The 22,504-nt window shown below is 34.4% G+C and overlaps 1 protein-coding gene across 2 annotated transcripts in view; it reads right to left on the bottom strand.

Moving 5' to 3' along the window:
* brip1 (BRCA1 interacting helicase 1) overlaps positions 1–17,775 on the bottom strand; it is a 65,792-nt gene extending 48,017 nt beyond the window's left edge. For both annotated transcript variants that reach the window (XR_008838945.1, XM_056474260.1), the window contains exons 1-7: positions 17,662–17,775; positions 17,229–17,355; positions 16,952–17,063; positions 16,030–16,218; positions 12,557–12,696; positions 12,310–12,474; positions 1,084–1,386 (exon numbers count right to left, since the gene is read on the bottom strand). Coding sequence is in view for 1 of the 2 variants with exons in the window: in XM_056474260.1 (XP_056330235.1) it covers positions 1,084–1,386; positions 12,310–12,474; positions 12,557–12,696; positions 16,030–16,218; positions 16,952–17,063; positions 17,229–17,321 (1,002 nt within the window). In the remaining variant the exon portion in view is untranslated. The remainder of the gene's footprint in view (positions 1–1,083; positions 1,387–12,309; positions 12,475–12,556; positions 12,697–16,029; positions 16,219–16,951; positions 17,064–17,228; positions 17,356–17,661) is intronic.
* Positions 17,776–22,504: the final 4,729 nt, after the last annotated feature.

The raw sequence follows: 22,504 nt of genomic DNA, 5'->3' as shown, positions 1-22,504 counted from the left end.
GTTCTAATTTCCTAATAAATTAATCAAAATAAAGAAGTTTGGTCAAAAAAGTTATATCCAAACACACACATATAGAGTTATATCCAAACACACATCCTATTCTTTTGCCCGATATAGTCCAAAACCAGACAGGTGGACAAATCTAAACTAGTTTTTATTAAAACAAATATAAATATGCATATAATAAATAATACTACTAATAATAACAACATTATACAAATGCAAATTGTCATGAATAAACTTGCATGGAGGCAGTGGTTTTTATATTTATGAAGAAAATAATACTTTTTGTAAACTTTAATCCTTAGTTTTTTCATATGTAAAGATATTTGTGTATTGCTGCACATCATAAGCAATGGGTAAGCGTTTTGGTGCATAGGCACACAACTAACAGGTTCTGCGCTGGACTTTAGATCTGCTTTCAGTTGGTCAACAGCTGTCTATTTCAGTTCCTCAAAATAGCAATGCACCAACAATGTGCCTTAACGCACCTCCTTTATAGACCAGCACACCCATGAGTCCACAAAGTGGAGCAAATGGATTTGCTATTTAAACAACGTGGTGCAAACATGAAAATTATGGTTGCGCTGGTCTCAAAATTGCAACAAATCACACAAAATCACACAAAACACTGGGTGTATGAGAGGGCCCTTTATATTTATTCATTAGAATGATCTTTTATCGATTTATTTAGCAAAATATTCTAAGAATGCCTTCTATATGTGGGAAAAAAATTTATTTGCTGAGCTGTTCAAAAGTAAAGACTACAATTATAATTATTATTTTTGGTCAAGTACATTGTTTGTTGCAACCAAGAACTTTCATTTTGATTCATCGCTACAGCCTAGGCATTTAAATAAAGGTTTTATAAGAACCAAGTGAAAAGGATTGACTGTCTATCTTTAGGTCTCTCAAAATTCTGACACTGACAGAGTTCAAGGTTCAGACTCATAAGAGGCCTTGAACTCAATGAACTCTAACTCCACACTCTTTTATCTCTCTAATGATGACAGATGAATGAAGAACCTGTGCTCGAAGGTGCTTGCAATGTCACGTGATGTAACAGAGGAAGGGCTAACTCACATTCTTGGCCTCCAGGAACTCCTTACAACGTTCGTTGCGGTTGGCATGAGGAACCACTTCAGGATGGACACAGGTGTGGTCTCGGCTGGACAGTATGGTCATGGGCACGGTGGAGTAAAGCGTTCGTTTCAGCTCCCGTGCAATCTGTGTGATCTGCTTATGAGTACGAGTGCCGAAGAAGATCTTTGGGATCTTTTTCTTCCCGCTTCCATCTTTGTCTTTCTCGTTGTCCTTGGACTTTTCAGCCATTTTTTGCCCCGATTTGAGGTTTGCACAAGGACAGAGAGAACAAGACACGGGGGACTGCAGGATACAAAAGAGAGAAAAACAAGTCAAGCGAAAACATTACAAAGAGCAACATCCTACATGAAACAATACTATAGCCCTTGTTTGTCCACTTCATGAAAAGGCTTTTGTATTAGTGGTCACATAGATAATCATCCACAAAACAGGCAAATGCTAGAAGTCAAGACAGAATGACCCCAAGCAAGACTGTAATTTTAGACTGTGCCATTGTTCATGCTAGCGGGCTTCTGATTGGATCTCTTTAATTGCAGCTTTCACACAAAGGGCCATGCTTGCCTGCAGCCAGCTCTAGTGGTGAAACTGATCTTGAGGATGGGATGGGGATTTTAAGTGTCCCACTTTCTCCTTTATTCATTGGAATGACACAAAACTCATGTGTTACACTGCTGATGTCAAGCAGAGCCACGGTTTCATTCTGTGGGAGACAGCGGTATTTTGTCAGAGTGCTGAAATACTGCATGCATGAAACAAGTCAAGTGTTTTAACCTACAATCTAACTGAAATGTTACACCTTGAATATTTTCAGACACAATATTTCATCATCTGATGGATTAGATGGCTTAATCTATCCAAGTGTGATCATAAATTAGGTTTTTTGGTCACTGCTGATCGGTGGGTGCAGATGCCGTAGATGACCTACTTTCTTTTCAGGTTTTCTGCACTGATTTTGGTGTAAAAAAAAAAGTCTGCACAATTTAAAATATAGTTTAAAAGTTTGGGTTCAGTAGAATTTATAGATGTGTAGGACTACATTGAGAATTGAGAAGCCCATGTTAACAGTTATACAAATGATCTATAAGTGAGCTGCAGAAAGTAACCTATTGTTTGCCCTCTAGCACACAGGATGCACAACATTGAATGCGATTCAACAGACTGATGCACTCAAAGCAAAGTTGTTTTGGTTCCTTCATTAGAAGAATATAAGACGTTGGAAATACACTGCCGAAAAATACTAATGACACACTAACACATGCACAAATTTCTTTTTAAGTGCATATACGGTACACGTGACATCCTTTTGTCCCTCACCTAAAATAAAAACAATGAATAAAATAGTTCACATTTTCCTTCATGTTGCCAAGCTGTTCACAATTTTCTAATAATAACTGAAAATTATTACATCAAGCAGCTCCTTTAAACTGATGAAAAGTGACAAAAACAATTAAAAAAAAGAAAATCCACAAAACCATCAGGCAGCACAATCCTTTGTAAAATCGATAATAAGACCAGTTAGTAAATCAGCATATTAAAATTATTTTTGTAGGATCATGTAACACTGAAGATTGAAGTAATGATGCGGAAAACACCGCTGTCATACATGGGGAGGTCCTCAATTTGTTAGAGCACTATTAAAAAGTATTTACTCAACTTAAAGAAATAGTTCACCTAAATAAACAAATTTACTCAATATTTACTCATTTTTAAGTGGTTTCAAATCTTTATGACTTTCTTTTTCTGGTGAACACAAAAGATAGTAGGAAAAACAAATAATATGGGAATTAATGGCTACCAGTTTACAAAATATCTTCATTTGTGTTCAACCGAAAAAGAAACACAAACAGGCTTATGACAAGTGAAGGCTCAGTAAATGATGTCAGAACTTTTTCTTTTTGGTTGAAGCAGGATTTGACTGTGTATAGTCAATATTACAGTTTTATATAAATAAAGTATGCTACATAATGTAAGCATCACAATACTGTTGAAACTTCATATTCCCTTAGCACTTTGGTAAAGCTTACATTTAACTGCGTTACTATATTATTTGTATTTTTAACCACAAGAGAGCATTAATTTAATGGCAAAGGTAATTTAAAGATGCTGTATGTAAGTTTTTGAATCTTTTAAAGCATAAAAATATTATAATTTGTTTGCAGATATTTAAGAAACAAGCTAAGTGAACATTCTTGTTTATCTTAAAAACAATGCTGAAGTCAGATATTCTGCTTTGAAAATGTGTTTTCCATGCCGGAACACTACCTTTGTTTTGGTTCCTTTAACCCGCTCAATGCCAGTTTAGCCAATTTTATTTCAGCACTCTGGGTTGCCTTGGTGGAAAACCGCGTATTTCATTCTTTCATTCAGAAAGGCTCTCAAAGCATGTGCCCGTGACCGAAATGCGACCTCCGGTGGACTGTAACAGTCTCCAAAATGAGACGCAGATTTAGAGTTTCACATGAGGTTATTAATTAGCAAAAAAAACATTATATATATAACGACCGTAAACATTAGGTGAGCAGGTTACATTGTAACCACGTGTCCTAACAACACGCTACATGATGAGATTTGCAGTGATAAACTACTTAGCTGTTTGCAGCAGATAAAACATGGCAGAAATTTAAATAAAGCCATTCAGAAGCACAGAATATGCACTCACTCACGAAATGGTAAGATTTAGAATCAAATTATATATATATCAAACCTCTTTAACTTTATTAAATGTACATGCTGAATCAATCACATGTGTTTTGTTCTTAAGTTCAATTTCAAATGGTTTATTTTATTTTCAAGATCTGTCATGTAAAATGCCATTCATACTCATATTATTTCCATTTAACACTGAATAAAGCACATGAGGTGTACCTGAGGAGATCATTGTCAGTTTTCTGTTGTTCAACTGCAAGATATAAATGCCGTTCCTAATATATCAATTTGAGGTGTTGGTTGGAACAAAAACTCCTTTTAATATGGAAAATATTCCTTCTAACACATCGTTGCTTTTATATAGAACACGATTTAAATCAGCCTTGTTGGTCCACAATCTGGCAACCTGTGCTTGCATTTGTTTTGACGCAGGAATTCATTGAACATATCCAATATTATAGTTTTTATACCAATATATAAATAATTGCATTCATTTTTTACTTCAATCATTTAAAAAGCTACTGTTTCTTTTCTCTTCCTAAGAGTGACAGTAAGATTATCCCTCATAAGCAAATGCTAAGTCACGGCGTGTGTTACACCTTCACATCAGGGATCAAGCTGTCCTTTAGCCTGCGCTCCGCTGAAGAGGTCTAGCTCCAGTTACCAGATCTGCTTCTCAAACCGTGTTTGTCATTAAATATTACAGCAAGTGATAGAATGGAAGCGAATGTGAGCCCATCTTGCAAACTGTCCCCTGGCGGGACAAAGACCAGGTCCGACGTGCTAAATAAACAGAGAGCTGGCAGCAGCTAAGGTTACAGCTTTGCAGGAAGAGTTACGGCCAGGCTGATCACTTTACCTGCTGCTGCCACATTCAATAGGCCAGTCCAAGTATCCTGCCTCCTATACCGAATAATTACTTATTCATCGCAGGGGGGAGAGAAAGGGCTGATTGTGAATGGGAGGCCTTGTCAGCAGCCGTGCAGGAAACAGCTGACACAAGGGTATCCGTTACATGCAGCCTGCCACAGTTTCGGCCCCTCTCACTACCGTGCAGCAAATAAGACACCCCTGGAATGCAGATAACAGCCTCCATTGGCTGGACCTGCCGCCACAGACACATTCAGACGGAGTGGCGCATTCTTACGCGGCTAGGCCCTGATATCAGCGGAGCAGAGAGAGCTACACCTCAGGCAGCTCCAGACCTCAACAGTGGCTCTTAATGAAACAGTGCAAAGCTTTGTGTGGGAGCGTTAACCCAAGCATGCTGTTCCAGTTCAGGGCAGACACCTGCAGATGCATCTAGCAGATCGTTGCTCTGCTAATAAAATGTGCCCATTGTTCTGCCACTAAAAATGAGCAAGGACATTGAGAAAGCGTCTTTGGGGGTTTGTAGCAGCATCGGTGTACAATGACAGCATTTCACAGCTTCTGTAGGACCTAACAGCTAGGTACAGTTCAGGGCCAACACACATACTACAAATACATAAAATAAGCTGTTGGTCGCTATATGGTGCACATTAGAGGTTATGTAATAACTTTAGAATAAGGAACTGACATTTACTTACTTTATTGCAAACCAGAGTGTTCTGAATGATCCTTGTGATGTGAATTCAAAACAGGCATTAAAAACTCAACAAGTGCATTACAAGTCTGCATTTAAAGGTTTCCGCAGGTTTAACAGAGAACAAAATGTCAATGTGTAAATAATAGGGTATTGAATTAAATAAAAATTTGAAAATTCCACAATCACACAGATCTCTGGTACTTTTTAACTACTTTATAAAACTTAAATAGCTCCAAAAAAAAAAGCATATGTAAAAAACAAACTAACAGATATTTACATTTAGAGGGTTGTTCTTGTTTTAAGCATAAACTCAATTTTGTTCAATTACTATAAAACAAGGCTCAGTACATGTAACTTAAGCATGTTTAGTTAGTTGTATTAAAAAGCACAAATCTAAGGATATTTATTTTTGCTGCAGTGTGTGCAACATTTCAAGTAATGCACTTTGTTAATTTTAGATGTTTTACTATGATTTGCAATTAATAAAGTTTTGTTAGCTCACATTGCCAGTTTTGTGGTGAACAATTAATCTGTGCATGTCATAAAGAAAAAAAAAGTTTGCCCTTCTAATCTTTAATCGAAACCTGAAATGCACTTCCTGTTTGTTTTCAGTTAAATTATCAGATTATGTGTCTTTTGAGTTAATGGGCATGGCTAACATGTCTACTTTACTACATTTATACAGCCCTGATAGAAAAAACAAGCCCTGCCCACTGTGAGCACATTTAAAATTTTGTTTCTCTAGGAACTGCGTCACAATACAAAAAAAAAATAAAAATAGCGATCGCAGCTTCCGGTTCATGGGGACTTTAAGTTCAGTTTCTGGGTTAAAAGGACAGGACTGTCAAGTCCTAATTAAGTCAGATGAAAACCTGTTAAATGCTTTGTTCATTTTGATGAAAAAAAAAAAAATGATTCTATAAGTGCATTCTGCCAGTTTATTACTTAAAAAGTAATTTTAGTGAATTAAAAACAAGCATTAATCAGAGCAATTTATTAATAATCTGACTGAAATTGAAAAAAAAAAATTGTGCAAAGTATGGTTGTACAATATATCGTTTCAGCATCGATATTGCAATGTGATCAATCGCAATAGTTAAGTGAGACTGTATTAATACAATATATTGTAATTTATCATTTTCATGTGTTTTTGATGCCTGTAACTGTATAATGATTGATATTCACGGATAAGAAATTTTTAACTATAGTTTTATATAGTTTTTTTTTATAAGGAAAAAGGCATATATATTTTTTATTTTTGTCTATTTTTCTTTTCATTAAACAATTGTATTTGTATTGCTTAAGGTGATAAAGTAACCAAACTTCTCTGAGTGTGATACGCCTTGCATACTAATAAAGCATTTTTGCAGAAGTAGATGGAGCTGATGGAAATGCAAAGGCCTGAATGTCTAAAATTAACTTTAGCTCTGCAGCTAAACTTCATGTTAGCAGAGATAGGTTGAAACTAAGCACAGAATATTTGCAGTTGAGAAATATTATGCTTTTAATGTGTGCAGAGAATTCGTAGAAGAGGAAGTATGTTTGGGTGCAGCCGCCGGAGGACTGAAAAATGATAAACAAGTGACGAATTCCACTAATCTCCACCTGTTAATATCAGCTGTGTATAAATTCTTGAGTCAGGAAGTTTAGAGTTTTTGCTTACCTCCTGAATGTAATTATTGCATTGCATTGAGGATACCGAGAATTCTGTTCATCGAATCATTCATTTGTACCTAATGAATTACTAATATTTTGACACTGAAGAAAATCCTCTCCTGACCTTTTCTATGGGCTATATGCACAGCTAGTGTTTTTCAGCCAATGATGAACTTCCAGTGAAAGTTTTGTGTGACTATTTTCAATTTTGTACAGTTTCTTTTACAGCATCAATGTTGTAATGTAAATCAAATATATTCCATTACATACACTTAAGCATCCATTTAGTTGTTAAAGCATAAAAAAGATGAAAGACGGTTTTAAAGCAGGCGTCTTCATTAGCGGCAGACTAGCGCAGAAATTCCATTGAAAATACTGGGGCAAAATTAATTTACATATTTTAAAGGCATGGCACAGAAAAATATAATTTAATGCAGTGCTTCTTCTTTGGTCTGATACTCACTTTATATTGCATCTCAGCCAGGCAGTGAAGATTTTTAAAGAAATCAGACCTTAAAACGCAGCGATTTTGTATGGGATGACAATTAACCAAAAGTTCTGAGGCTTGCAGACTAAATTTAAAGGTCCATGTGCATATACCCCATTGAACACGCACAGAACTGATTCAATATTCCAACGTTTTTTTTATTATTCAATTACTGTACATGAATACTGACTCAGAAAATGATAAATGATAAAACATTGTTTATTTCAATTGTATCTTTTTTTAATTGTATTGATCTATGCTTTAAGATGGTTCAATACATTTTATTCAGATACAGTTCTCTAAAGGATCATCCCAACCAATCTAAAATTGCTAATTCTTTCCAAATAGAGATAATCAAGTCATCTGGTGAAATTGAATTCATCGAAATTGATATCGCAGAATCACAAAATATCCCAATGTTAAATTTTTCCAATATCATGCCACCCTAGTGTAAAGCTTAAGAAACTAATTAAGATGAACCTGCAAAGCGGAATCATTAAATTCTTTTGTGAGGACATGTAGAATCCCAGCAAGTGCTTATCAGTTACTGACGAAAAACATTATAAGAGCTGGGCTTGTTCTGTTAGACAGTGGCATTTCTGTTTGCCAGGTGAGGTGTGGAGAGAGCAGCTCCTGTGTTTGAGATGGTGAGGCTAGATTGTCTGCGCTCTACAATGGCCCTGTGCTGGAAGATGCAGGTCCGAGTGTGAGCGCCAACAAAGGAGACTGCATTTCAACAGGCTGACTCTGAGAGGCTGACACCTGAGAGACTGAAATCTCACACTGTCCGCCTGCCCGGGCCACTGCACCCGCACCATACAGATGGACAGAGAGAGAGAAAGAGATAGCGGGCGAGAGACAGAGACAGCGAGTGAAGCATTTCAGTGAGGTCTTTACTCCCTATAGCCCTCCTGATAGCTGCCCCGGAGCGCTCCCACCCCGCAAATCCCCAATCTCACAAAGCACCTGTTTATCCCCGGAGCGCCGTAACCAGCGGGTGAACCCCATTCAATATTTATCCCAGGCTTTCACAGATCACTGCCAAGCAAGGCAAACCTCTTAATTAAACTGGAGCTTGCTTCAAAGGGCCCATTGAAGATGTCAGTCAGCGCTGGCAGGGGCCGAGAACGGTGTCAGGTGAGAGAATGAAACCTAAGGCCCGCTTTCTCTTCACCCCCACCGTCCGTCCAACACACCCATCGGGCCGCCCTCTTCGGTGACACTCCACCAATCTTGAGGAACGCATCACGTAAGTCACTCCCTTTTCCATTGTGCCAGTTGTAAGCAATATGTCCTATGGTGTGACGGTCCGATCACGCCAACACAGATTCTTTTCACCACTGGTCATGTGAATACCTGTGGTGTTTGTTACACTGCATCAGATTTTCTAAGTGGCCTCATGCAGTAGATAGAGATGCTGAGCAGCATTTTATAGGTCTACGTAATGTAATCTTCATAACAAGCCTGCACAATATATGGCTTCAGCTTCGATATCGCAATGTGATCATTCGCAATAGTCACATTGCAGCATATGCATTCTGGATTATTCATAATTGGCATGCATTTTTGAGGTCTGTGTGACTATATGAGGATTTTAAAAGCATCCAGGCATAAGAAATTGTACCAATTGTTACCTTAATGACAATAAATTTTATTTAATTATTATTCAAGAACCAAAGCTATGCAGTATTCTTTTACATTTGACTATTCAATTATTGTCCCTGAATACTGTTAGACTCCTTGGAAAACAATAAATAATGGCTAATTTCTTTATATCTTTTTCTTTACTGTATTTTTCTATACTTGTAGAGATTGTTTATTAGGTTTTATGCAGATGCACCTACAGAATTATTCCAATTGATCAGCTAATATAATAAATTATTTCCAAACAGAATTATTTATTTAAGTCATCTGGTGAAATTGTATTAAAATCCCAATATATAAAAATCGCAGAATAACAAAATATCGCAATGTTAGATTTTTCTAATATAGTGGAGGCCTAGGGTTGCACCGGTACTATGGTAGCATTGCGATACTATGGCTTCAAAATACTGGCGGTACCACTGTAGTTTGTAAACGGTAGTATTGTCATTAACGCTCTATCTACAATAGATAATGTTGGATGTGGAAAACTCACTAAAATGCTCACACGTGTGCAACAATTGATTATTTAATTTTAATAATCTGTGGAGCCCTTTAAGGTTGCAAGTTTTCTGACGTTTCAAACGCACATCTGAATCAGTTCATTTCTGTTCCTCTCAATACGATTTCGTAGCTACAACAATCACGACAAGCTCTTAAAAAGAACGACTCATGAAGTGAAATTTTGAATTACTTTGGATTGTTACCTGATAAGATAAAAAAAACAAACAAACAGTAGATTAAAACCCAAAATAGCAACAGGAAACATTGAAACAATTTTTGACCACCTCATATAGCCTAATTTTGTTGGAAAAAATGCTATTTTTGTAACAAATTTCATTTGGTATCATTTGTATCTTTATTTTAATGTATTTTTTGTTGGCCAGTTATCTACAAAATAAAAAGATTGAATAAATTTTAGGTGAAGTGACGTGCAAATAATAGTTTTTTCAATAATAAGGGAATTATGAATAAAATTCAAGACCTATTATAACATGTAAAATATAGTATTTCTGACGATTTTCTTTATAATTTGATTTATGAATTACAGTATCGCAATACTACTTGGTATCGTGATACTTCAGCTGTTATAGAATCGTAAGATTAAGTAATGGTATCACGACAGTCCTATGGAGGCCTACTTCATAACCACACAGGAGGAGGATTTCTGGTTGATGGAATTTTTGGAGTGCAAGCTGTGCATTTAAAATGATCACTTATCAGATTTTTAATAATAGTTCAAAGTGCATTGATCATTTACTATAAGGTCTGTCAACTGAAATATAGGGACTTATTTTTTAAACATCTATAAATGTATTATAAATATATTTTTTTTCTGTAGTAGCCATTGTTTTAACACCATGCTACGTATATAGGTTAAAAGCATTTTTTTTCTCCCAGTTTCTCTGGATTTATTTGGTGTGGGTTTGAGTAAAATGTTCACATTTGTTTTATTCTATAAAAATCTGGTTATATTTCAATAAGGGTTCATACACATTTTTACTACAAAACTTTTCCAGGACTTTTAAGTAAATTTTCATGATCTAATGTTTCATGTAATGTCTACATATATGTGGTAAATCTTAAGAAACGTTGAAATTTACTACAGCATATCATAAAACACGCAATAGTTTCAATTTATTTTTATATCTATGTAAAATAGACGATGCTTACACAGCTCTAATAATATAAGTAAATAAGTAAAAAAACAACTAACCTCCATTCCAATATACAGATATTTGTCAAACTAATTTTAGATAACCTTAATAGTTTGTTAATCTAGTAATAGTAGGTAAAACTACTTCTATTATAAAGCTGCGATCACACTGCACTTTTCGCTCCATAGACTTCCATTCATAGGCATGCAAATGCACAAGCTCTAGTGTGACCACAACTTAAGTCACTTTGGCCAAAAATGTCTGCTAAATGACTAAAAGTAAATGTAATTTTCATGACTTTTTCCAAAATCTAGTGGGTTTTTCTGTTTTTCCAAAACTTTTACAGACCTGGAAAATGCCATGTCAAAATTCCATGACTTTTCCAGGTTTTCCATGACCGTATGAACCCTGTTTTATTAAATAAAATAAAAAATAAAATAAAATAATTAAAATACTGTCATTATAAACAAAATGCAATTGGTCATATAATAAAATGTTTTATGGGGTTAAATAAAATAAAAATATTAAATAAAATAATAAAAATACTGTCATTATAAACAAAATACAATTGTTTCTATAATAAAATGTTTACAGGGTTATTCCAACTATTATTTATAACTTTAATGAAGTTAAATCATTGGTATTGTGTTGACTAAAAATGAATATAAACATAACATCATGGCACCTTTACTAATTTAATTAATGCAAAAAATCTCTAAATGACAATTTTGTAGTTTAAATTTGGAAGAAATTTCATCAGTGATAACAAAGTGTTTTTTTAACCAACTTCTCTATGTGTATTATACATTTAATCTGGAGTGAAATTATTTGTTGCGCACAGCAGCGATGAAATTACAGTAATTAAAGAGATAATGCGGATAATAACTGTTTTAAACAACAGTGAAAAAAAACTCCAGGAACAAACATGAACGTTTGAAATAAAACATCCTCTGCCGCCACCCAGTGGTCAAAATTAATAAAGCTCAACAAATGAAATTATCTTTAGAATATACCGGTAACTTATTAAAAAATGTAAGTATCAAATAAAAAAAATATTATAAAAATTTTTTATATGATTTATTTAGTAAATAAAATTCTACTCAAGTCAGATCTATAGCAAAATGGCTCAAGTCTAGCGATTAAAAGCATGGTTTAATCAAAAAAGGAGATTCTATTATCATTTACTGAACAAAACAAGACTCTAAGCCTATATGTATACAGTTTCTGTTCCTTACACTAAACATAAAAGAACATTATTTGAGAAATACCACAATGATATTCAATAGTCACCTACTCTGCCTGGGTTTTAACATTGTTCACAATATGTTCTTGTGTTCCACAGAACACAAACATGGTGCTTTACAACTACATGAGGCTACATGATGACAGAAGTTTCATTTTTGGATGAAATGTCCCTTTAATGGATATTGGATGATGAAACGCGGAGAAACATCAAACAGTGCAGTCCATGGCTATTTTGACACTTTATTACATCATATTCTTCAAATTAGAGATAAGAGTAGAAAATGTGTCTGAGGTGGTGCACTCACACAACACTGCGGCTGCGACTGGCAACTGTCAGCTCTGGCTCCGTTGTTCAATTCCATGGTCCAAGTCTGAGCCCCAGGCACTGGTCTCTCCAGATTCTCCTCTTCATCATCATCATCGTCGTCAATGTAAATCACTCCTTTCTCAAGACATCTTCGCTTGCTGATCTGTAGAAAAAAGAAATAAGGGTTATGACAAGACTCAACAAGCCACTAATGCCACAGAAATAGAAGTTATTTGTAGCTGTACCTTCTGCTCTGTGCCGGGTGTACGAATACGCTTCCTGTCACTCTTAAAATCATCATCTTGCCCTCCATTGTTAAGCGAGGCTTGAAGTTTTTCAGAGAGACGGGAGGACAAACTGGGCATTTTATGTTGGTCACCTTTGCCTAATGTAATAAGGATGATACAGTATGAGAATTAATTCACCCAAAACGTCAGCATTAACTCACATTGGTGTAATTCTAATGCAGTAAACCCTTCTTCCTTTTTCAGACACACAGGATTACTTTAGTAAAAATTGTATGTTTTGCTCACATCTATACAAGGGTAGTGAATAAAAATCAGTATAAAGCCTTGGAATCTAACCCAGTCACAGGAACAAGTTGTAAAATAGACGGAATTAAAAGAAACGTAATGTTAACTACAATCCATATACTCTAAAGCAAATATATTTGTTATATAACAAGTTATCATGTTTGTCATTGACTCATCTAACAACAAAAATTTCAGTCTGAAGATATTCAATACATTGAAGAAGCCACATTAATATCATTCTATACATTTAAGCTGCATATATAAATGAATTATTAATTGTATTTAAAAAAATACACTAAACTTCAGTTCATTTTTCAAATACCTCACAAAAACTTTGACTAATCAACAAGTGTTGCATATAATCTTCGCTGCTATTATATTTACAGGCACAGGAAGGAATTATTTCTTGTTCGTTTTGTTTCTTTTTTGTGTAAGAAAAATAAAGAATGGCATAAGACATAAAAGACCAGAATGAGTAAATTACTTGGGTCCAATCCCAATTCTACCCCTTAGCCCTTCCCCTTGTCCCAAGTCTCTTTAGCTTGAGGCGTAGGGCTAAGGGGAGAGGGTAGATACCCCTTTGAACAGAGATTTTTGAGAACCACACTCAAAACCAAGGAGTACAAATATTTCCCAGAATACACCAGCACCATAGCTGCACCGGACGTAAGGAGATCCACAAACTAGTATTTTTTTGCCATTATTATAAATTTTTACAACAAGCAAGCATATGTTTTAATTTATTCATAACCGTGTTTGTGTTTTACCGTCATGCTTTAAAAAAATAAAAAATAAATTTTAAAAAAGCTAAAATAAAAAACGCTAAATTTCGCGATCTATAATCCGTAATAAGAACTCTTGTATAGCGTTCCCACAACATTCTAACTCTCAGTGACACTCGAATACTACCCTGTCAGAAAAGTCTAGTGGCTGGGAATGAGCTTTTTACAGTGTTAAGATGTTAATGTTGTTTTTGTGTGTTTACATAGACAAATATGGCCACTGTGTAAATGCGCAGTATACAATCTTATTGCCACACTAGATCGTTATGATAACTTGATATATGCCTTCAGTAATTTTCTAAGGATAAATACCAAAAAAAATAACACAACAGGAATAACTACAGCAACTACATCGTGATCTCATATGAAGCAAGAGATGACATATGATGACGTTTGCAGCTGCTGTAGTGCTGTCCCATTTCTTAGGGGTAAATTTTGAAGCCCTTCCCCTTCGCACTCTGTTTTAAGGGCCAAGGGAAAGGGGAAGGGGTGAAGGTACAAAAATAGAATTGAGATTGGGCCTTAATTTTGATTTTGGGTGAACCTTAACCTAAATACTGTTTAACACCGCATTCTGTAGTCTGTAACTCAATTCCTGGAGGGCCGCAGCTCTGCACAGCTTTGCTCAAACCCTAATTAAACACAGCTGATGCAACTACTCAAGGTGTTCAAGACTACTAGAGACTGTTAAGCAGGTGTGACTTTGTGCTGGTTGAAGCTAAACTACGCAGAGCTGCAGCCCTCTAGGAATTTAGTTTGAGACCATTGAGGGGTTATCCACTGTAAGTTTTAGGTTTGTGAAATAATTTTGAAAAAAAAAATAGATGTCTTTCTAATGCACTATATTTGCTTGCCAACTATACTGCCTTCTTAGGTGACTCACAAATGACTCCTTTTTGCCAGCTATTTTAATGAATTATTCAAAATACTCGAATATCTCAAAAAAAAAAAAAAAAGACTGGTTTGAACAGGCATAATTTACACCAGTTATACACACTGAATTATAGTCTCTGTACATACCTTTTTAAAAACTGTTCTAGATTTAAAAGAAAAGAGTCCACCATAACTATAACCACAGGGGAATCATTTTATTATTATTTGTTATTTATTACTAGAAACTTTGCCAGCCCAATAGAATCCACTGTTCTTCTCATTAATTAAAAATGGAAAATGATAAAACTGCAGAGACTCGTATAATAAACAGAATGCTATCATGTTGGTGTGAATGCCAATATAGTTTACGTGTATTTGTGTATTTTTAATGCCATATCTGCGGTATTGGCTTAACACATTGGCAACATTGGTAATAGATAAGCAGTTTATAATTTACAATCATAACCGTTTCTTCACAAAAAATGCATTATATACAAACATATAGATAACAACAACTCTGATTTAAAAGTTATATATGTTCTTTCAATGTGATCAATGATTAAAATTGTAAATTTCCTCCAGGATGCACATTTTTAAACATTTCCCTTAAAATATTTCCTAGATAACAAAACAATATCTAATATAATTAAAAATATTTATGGTTATATGTACACTTGGGGAAAAAATATTCAATTAGAGGTTCTAGCAAATTCTCATTGCGGGTTGAGGGTCTCATTGAGGGTTGGCAACCCTTATTATTATACTTCTCTGCTATAAATGTACTTCCTGGGGAATAATGTGACTTTCTTGTATATAACTAATTTCCGTTTTCTTTCTCTGTACAGATAGCCTACAGCACTACATAGCACAGCACTATCCCTGATTGTACCACCCATTATTATTTATTATTATTATGATTATTATTACTACTATCTTTATACATTTTTTGGTTTTTCTATTCAGGGTTTGTTGAAGTGGGTGTAAGTTGAAATTTTAAATAAACAATGACATCTGTTGGCATAAAATAAAGGGGAAAACAATTATATATATATATATATATATATATATATATATATATATATATATATATATATATATATATATATATATATATATATATACATTCTATTCAAATAGTTTTATAGCCAAAACTCCTCCCCTTTCATAAAAGTGTCTGCAAGTCTTGAGTGGCCAATTTTACATTTTGTATGTACAACCTGGTCATGTCTATTTTCAAAATGGTAATTATTTCTTGCATTTACTAATGGATTCACTTCATAATTTGTACATTCATTTCTTATGAGTGTACAGAATCAAAGTAGTTTTGACATCAGTCACAGGAATTTTCCTAACAATGTACAAGGATTTGTCTTTAAGTGCCACCCGGTGGAAATCATTCTGCTACTTCCAACTCTAAAGCTTCTTTAGCTGCCTTACTTGCACGTTTATTTCCAATGAATTTATAGTTTAGTTATCAATCTAAGTGTGAATGGGCATTGAAGCTGACTTCAAAATGTCTTAAACGCTTACCTCCTTTTGAGAGAGGGGTTGTAGGCTGAGCAGGAGTACCTTCACCCACGAGATCAACTGTAGGTGGTTTGGATGCTCTGGTGTTGAATGTGGACTGTGCATTTCGGCTATGGCATACACACTGACATGGAGTAACCACTTCTGGTTTCTTACAGTCCACCAAACTGGTGCCTGCATCTTGCTCCTTAACTAAATATACAGCATGACAAAATAAGAATTTATTATTATATTTAAAAAAAAGATTAAACGTTTCTATATGAAAACATACCCAAAAAAACAAACAAACAACAGTTATAAGGTATTTGATAAATTGACAAATGACGATATGGCTAATGACAAGGTGCTTTTAACGAGATTTGCTTTTTATATTTTGGTTCATTAAAGTATGATTAAAAAAAATGTATAATGAATTTCACAACAACACTACGAAGATAACTATGACTACTACGATGCTACTAGAAGAAGAAGCAGAAGACGAAATCAGCATATTAGGATTATCGCTAATGAATACTAATAGTGAAGTACTAAAGGCTGGGAAAATTTAGTTTGCAAACTTTTGACAATTAATTTTTTTTTCCAGAAACATAAAGCTGAAAAAAACAAAACAAAAAAAGAAATACAATAAAAGTGTTTATATAATATAGAAATAATTAATAATAATTAATATTATACAATCCATTTTATATAAACATTTTAATAATAATAATTATTATTATTATATAAATACATAACAATCTAACAATTCTAATTATTATAAGAGCACAAGCTTTTAAATAGCACATTCAGTTTGGAAATTGTGAAGTAAAATCTGAGCGATGCAATCTCAGCTTGCACCATAAAGGCTGCATCCAGATACCATTTCATTTATCTCTAAACCATTAAAAATAACCGACAGAATAGATGAACTAATTTCAAAACTTACCAAACTGCGCTTGCTGCCATGCGAGGGCCGAACAAAGCAAAGCAAGACTCTTGCCACTGCCAGTAGGGCTCTCCAATAGACAGTGCTGCTCGTTGTTAAGTCCACGAATGATCTAAGATAAACATGAAAATACCAGACACAAGCTTAACCAACAAGACTTCTTTAAAAGTTTCTTTATGAAGATGTTAGGGTGAGAAATAAAGGATTGCATGCATGCTTGCTCATGAAGTGCAAAACATTAACGTTAACAAATCTGTCAGTGGGCAACATATCTTACAGAGTTCATCATGGCCAGCTGAGAGGGATAAGCTTTACAGGGGAAGTTTATTTTCACCCCTCCTATGATATATTCCACTGGAGTCGCAGCCATTCTGTAGGTTTCTGTGTCCAGTGGAGGTCAGAGTCTGAGAACACAACATTAGAGGTAAATTGGGCCTGTATATTGTGGATAAACAACATTTTGATTCATCGTTAATCGTTAACTGACACTTGACATGAGCGATACTTGAGTCTAGTAAACACCATTCAATCGACTACATAAGTAACGTTATAAAGCAGTGTTTAAAGGTTATTATGAACATTTATTTGACAAAACTGACAGCGCAGAAAGTTATTTTCCCAAATTTGACTGGTATTAACGTACCGAATGTAAACAACCACTGTAAGCTAAGTTAACGTTAGCATACTTAGTTAGGAGTGATGTGACTTACGTTAGATGAGTATAAAATGGATAACCGAGGAAAGAAAGTTACATTTTTGAACGAGTAAAATTAGCAAAAAATAAAATGAGGCACAAAAATGAAACTCCCGCGCTGCATCACAAACGAGACGTCGGTGCGTAAATGTGACGTCAACAGCCAAAATAAAAGACACCTACCTTGACTTAATTTTTTTTTTTCTGTAGAAACCACAGAACAAAAACGCCTGGTATTACTCTGTAACTTTCAATATATTAAATGTTTTGAATATTTTAATTGTCATAAAAAATAATGTGAAACTACATAATATTCACTTATAACGATGTAAATATGTTTATGCCTACCAGTACAAAACATTTAAGATTGATATAGATTATACATGTTATTATTTTTTATGAAGGCATGTAAAATAATTGTTCCACTGTAAGTATATTAAACAAATTTTCACATTTACACATATTGTTTAGATAAAGAGAACTTTCCAAAATGTTGGAATGAGTGATTTGTTGGAATGAGTGATTATTACAAAATAATTCATATAAGAACTAAGAATTCCTATATAAATAAAATTAAAGTATTAATTTATTCAATATTATTTGTATATTTCAAAATAAAAGCAATTCCAAACGAAGTCCCCTCTGTCAACCGTTTCAGTATCTTGATGTCGTATGTTACCGAAGTTTGCTTTGTGTGAAAATATATCTGAATTAATCATTTGGGAAATAGGTATTCCATCAGTCCAGAAGGAGATATTCAGGTGAGACTGCCCTTTGATAAAGTTTAATTTTCAAATAAATTTATCGTCACAAAATAAATCGTTATTATTTCCTCACAATATCACTTTAACTTAATATACGTTTTAATCAATAATTAACAAAGGGCCCGTTCGGAGGTGTTTAGGTTTGGGTGAAGACCTTTATCCTTTGCTTTAATCATTTTTGCACTGTACGTGTACTTTTGCACCATGGTTTTGCTATAGTAATATTTTTATTAGTAGCCTACTGCAGTACAGTAATCATAACTCAAACCACAGAACCAAAGGTTGTATTACATACATTTAACAAAAGTTGTACAATGACATCTTAAAAAAAGGTTAAATTATATAATACGTTTATTGTATAGAATAAGCTATATATGTACATTTAAATAAATATTACATTTATTATTAAAAATACAACTTATTTGGAAGAGAATGTACAGAAAAGTCAACTATACTTTTACAAAAAACAATTGGTGATAAAGCATTGCAATGCTGTGTTTAAAAAGTTTTCAATCAAATATGTACATTTAAACAAACAAAATAAAAAACTAATGAACTCTGTTAAGGGGGACATGGTGACTCAGTGGTACATAAAATACAAAATAAAGAGTACAAAATAAAAATAAAAAGTTCTTCTGATTTAATTTTAAGATACATTTTTATTAGAGGGCGGCACAGTGGCTCAGTGGTTAGCACTGTTGCCTCGCAGCAAGAATGTAACTGGTTCGAGTCCCGGCTGGGTCAGTTGGCGGAGTTTGCATATTCTTCCCGTGTTCGCGTGGGTTTCCTCTGGGTGCTCCGGTTTCCCCCACAGTCCAAGGACATGTGGTACTACAGATGAATAGAATAAACAAAATTTTCCATAGTGTGGATAAGTGTGTATGGATGTATCCCAGTATTGCATTGCAGCTAGAAGGGCATCCGCTGTGTAAAACATATGCTGGATAAGTTGGCAGTTCATTCCACTGTGGCGACCGCTGATGAATAAATGGATTAAGCCGAAGGAAAATGAATTAATGAATGAACTCTGCAACTAGTTGAATTTCAAATGCTGTCGTATAATCATGGTTCATTTTGTAGTTAGACTATTGTTTACTTCAAATGCCATGGTAAAACTGTGGTTCATGTAGTAGCTAGTTATTATGCCTATACTTTAAATTACATAGCAAAACTATGCTTCATTTTGTTGTTACTATGGTTTTACTTTAAAGGCTGTAATAAAACCATGGTTATTTTTCATAAGGGATATTATCAATCTGGTTTTGATACTTGATATGCAAAATAAAATGAAAACAGAGAGTGTGCGTAATTGTCAAAAGTTTACATTATGAATTTAAAAAAAATCTGCATTTATTTGATCAAAAAGGATCAATTATGACATATTACTAAAAATAATTCCCAATAAAAGAGCAGCAAATCGGCATATTACAGTGATTTCTGAAGGATTGTGTGAAACTGTAATGATTTAGAAAATTCAGCTTTGAATCCAAGGGAATAAATTACATTTTAAATAACAGAACAGTTTTTCAAGTTAAAATAATATTTCACAATCTTAGCTAAAGTTTTTATTCTATTTCTGTTTTTTATATTAAATCCACCCTTGTTGAGACTTCAGTCAAAAAGACTAACAAACCTTTTTTTTCTAAACATTTCACTGGTAGTATACACAAAGTATTGTAATTATGATCTGAGGGCAGGTGGAATCAGTGAAAACAAAGCCTTCTATAAAACAGTGTCATTTAAAAAGAATCTGGATGGCACCAACTAGTTAATAAGGATGAGGCAGGATTATGCGGAAGCTTCATGCACAATCTGTGATTATGGTGATCCCAAGATGCTTGGTGATGTAATTGCACCTTGAAAATGTGCCCGTAATCCCAGGATTAGCATTATTAACATGCTCAGAGTGCCGTAAACCTCATTTCCATATCACTCAGCATTTCAGATGTGATATTTCTGCAGGTTTGGTGTTCAGAGAAGTGAGAGGTTTAATTCTCAAGATTTATTTGGTGCATGTTTGACAGTATTCAGCTACATGTGACTTCAAACTAAGCCAAAACAGTAACATGGTGGGCTGATTTTACTTAAAAAAGCAGCATGGTGCAAATCCCAGCAGTTCAAAACAATGCCATTTATAACATATTGTGTCTGATCTTGTTCTAAACCTGAGATCCAAATAAAATAAAATAAATCCTTCTCCAGATGTAATATATTTATTAATATATCAAGTATAACACTCAAACTCTTTTGTATATGCAGACGTGCAACTGAGAGAACAGGCTGATGGGATGCTAGTGATTTTATCTCAACCCCAGTTGGACCGATGGGACTTTATGACCTACATTCATAGTCAGCTGTCAGCGTGACAACATCACCTACATCCCCAGCCTGCAGGTACATGTAAAAAAAAAGCTCCATCACCACAGTTTGGGTATGCTGGTATCACTTAAGATGCATAATAATCTTGCAGATCATTTATTTCATTTGTTTATGTTCAGTAGAAGAGTGTAGTTCTTCTGAGTATAGTGCTTAAATGTTGCTAAAGGTGGTTGTGTATGTCTTGGTATTGCATTTTCAAGTGTGCCACAGTTGTAATAAATGATTTGCAGTGCTCACTAAAGTCTTCTCACTGTTTTTGCTGTGACTTTTTTTTTTACTGTTGAAAAGATTTCTGCATCTAAGAGGAAAAAGCTGCTTAGTTTATTTAGAGTTTGTGGCAAAATGGGTAGAGCAGAAATAGATATATTATACTTGACTATAGGTATATTTAACAGTCCCTAGGTTCTCAAGCAAGTAACTATCCACAAATATCCATGGAGATTTCTTCTTATTTCTTTTCAGGTTTTTTTTTGTCAGATGTCGTAATATTTAATTTACATTCAGATGCACATTGAAACTTTACATACAATAAGTTGAGTGTGGAATAAATTATTGCTACTATCGTTGCTTATCCCAGTTAATTTTCAGTTTTATTTGGATAAAGAAGTTTAGTCACCTAAAGCCAAATAGAATAAAAATCAATTATGAAGGAGCTGCTTGTTGCATTTGACAGAAGGCTTTTTTTACAGAAAGGTTTACGATGAATTCAAAGTCAGTTCTCTGGGATATGAACCCATGACTGTTCAATATAACATAATAATTTATAGAAAATGTACTTATTCTGGCCTGACATTTAAAAAAATATATATTAAAGGCTAACCAATAATACATAATAAGATTATATTTTAACATATTAAAACTATTATTACACTGACATCTTAGTAACTAAAAACATTTGAACCGCTTAATATTTTTTTGTTTATTTTTTCAGAAATTTGGAGTGGAATAGTACAGTATCTGACATCATTCATTCATTAATTTTTCTTCCGCTTATAGTCTCTGATTTTTCTGAGGTCGCCATAGCGGAATGAATCGCCAACTATTCCGGCATATGTTTAACACAGCGGATGCCCTTCCAGCCGCAACCCAGTACTGGGAAACATCCATACACTCTCGCATTCACACACATACACACACACACTCATACGCTACAGCCAATTTAGTTCATCCAATTCACCTATGGCACATGTCTTCGGACTGTGGGGGTAACCAGAGCATCCAGAGGAAACCCGCATGAACACGGAGAGAACATGCCAACTCCACAATGCCAACTGGCCCAGCCGCGACTCGAACCAGCGACCTTCTTGCTGTGAGGCGGCAGTGCTAACCACTGAGCCACAGTGCCACCTAACACAATAATTTATTGGAAATTGAAAAAAATATACTAATTCTGACCTGAATTTTTATAAATGTTTATTTTAAAGGCTAACAAATAAACATTGTTTATTATATTTTACATTAAAACTATTCTTACACTGACATTTTAGTAACAAAGTTTTGAGCTGCTCAGTATTTATTTATTTTTTCAGAAATTGTGTTTTGGAGTGGAATAATACTGTATCTGACTTTAGATTTTAGAAATCTTTTGCAATATTATTTCATTTTCTTTTGGGCTTAGTCCCTTTATTAATCTGGGGTCGCCACAGCGGATTGAACCGCCAACTTGTCCATCATATGTTTTACGCAGCCAATGCCCTTCCAGCTGCAACCCATCCC

This window comes from Danio aesculapii, chromosome 15 (assembly GCF_903798145.1).
Source record: "Danio aesculapii chromosome 15, fDanAes4.1, whole genome shotgun sequence".
Lineage (NCBI taxonomy): Eukaryota > Metazoa > Chordata > Actinopteri > Cypriniformes > Danionidae > Danio > Danio aesculapii.
Note: the sequence above shows the minus strand (reverse complement) of the source record. Positions and strands in the feature narration are given on the sequence as shown.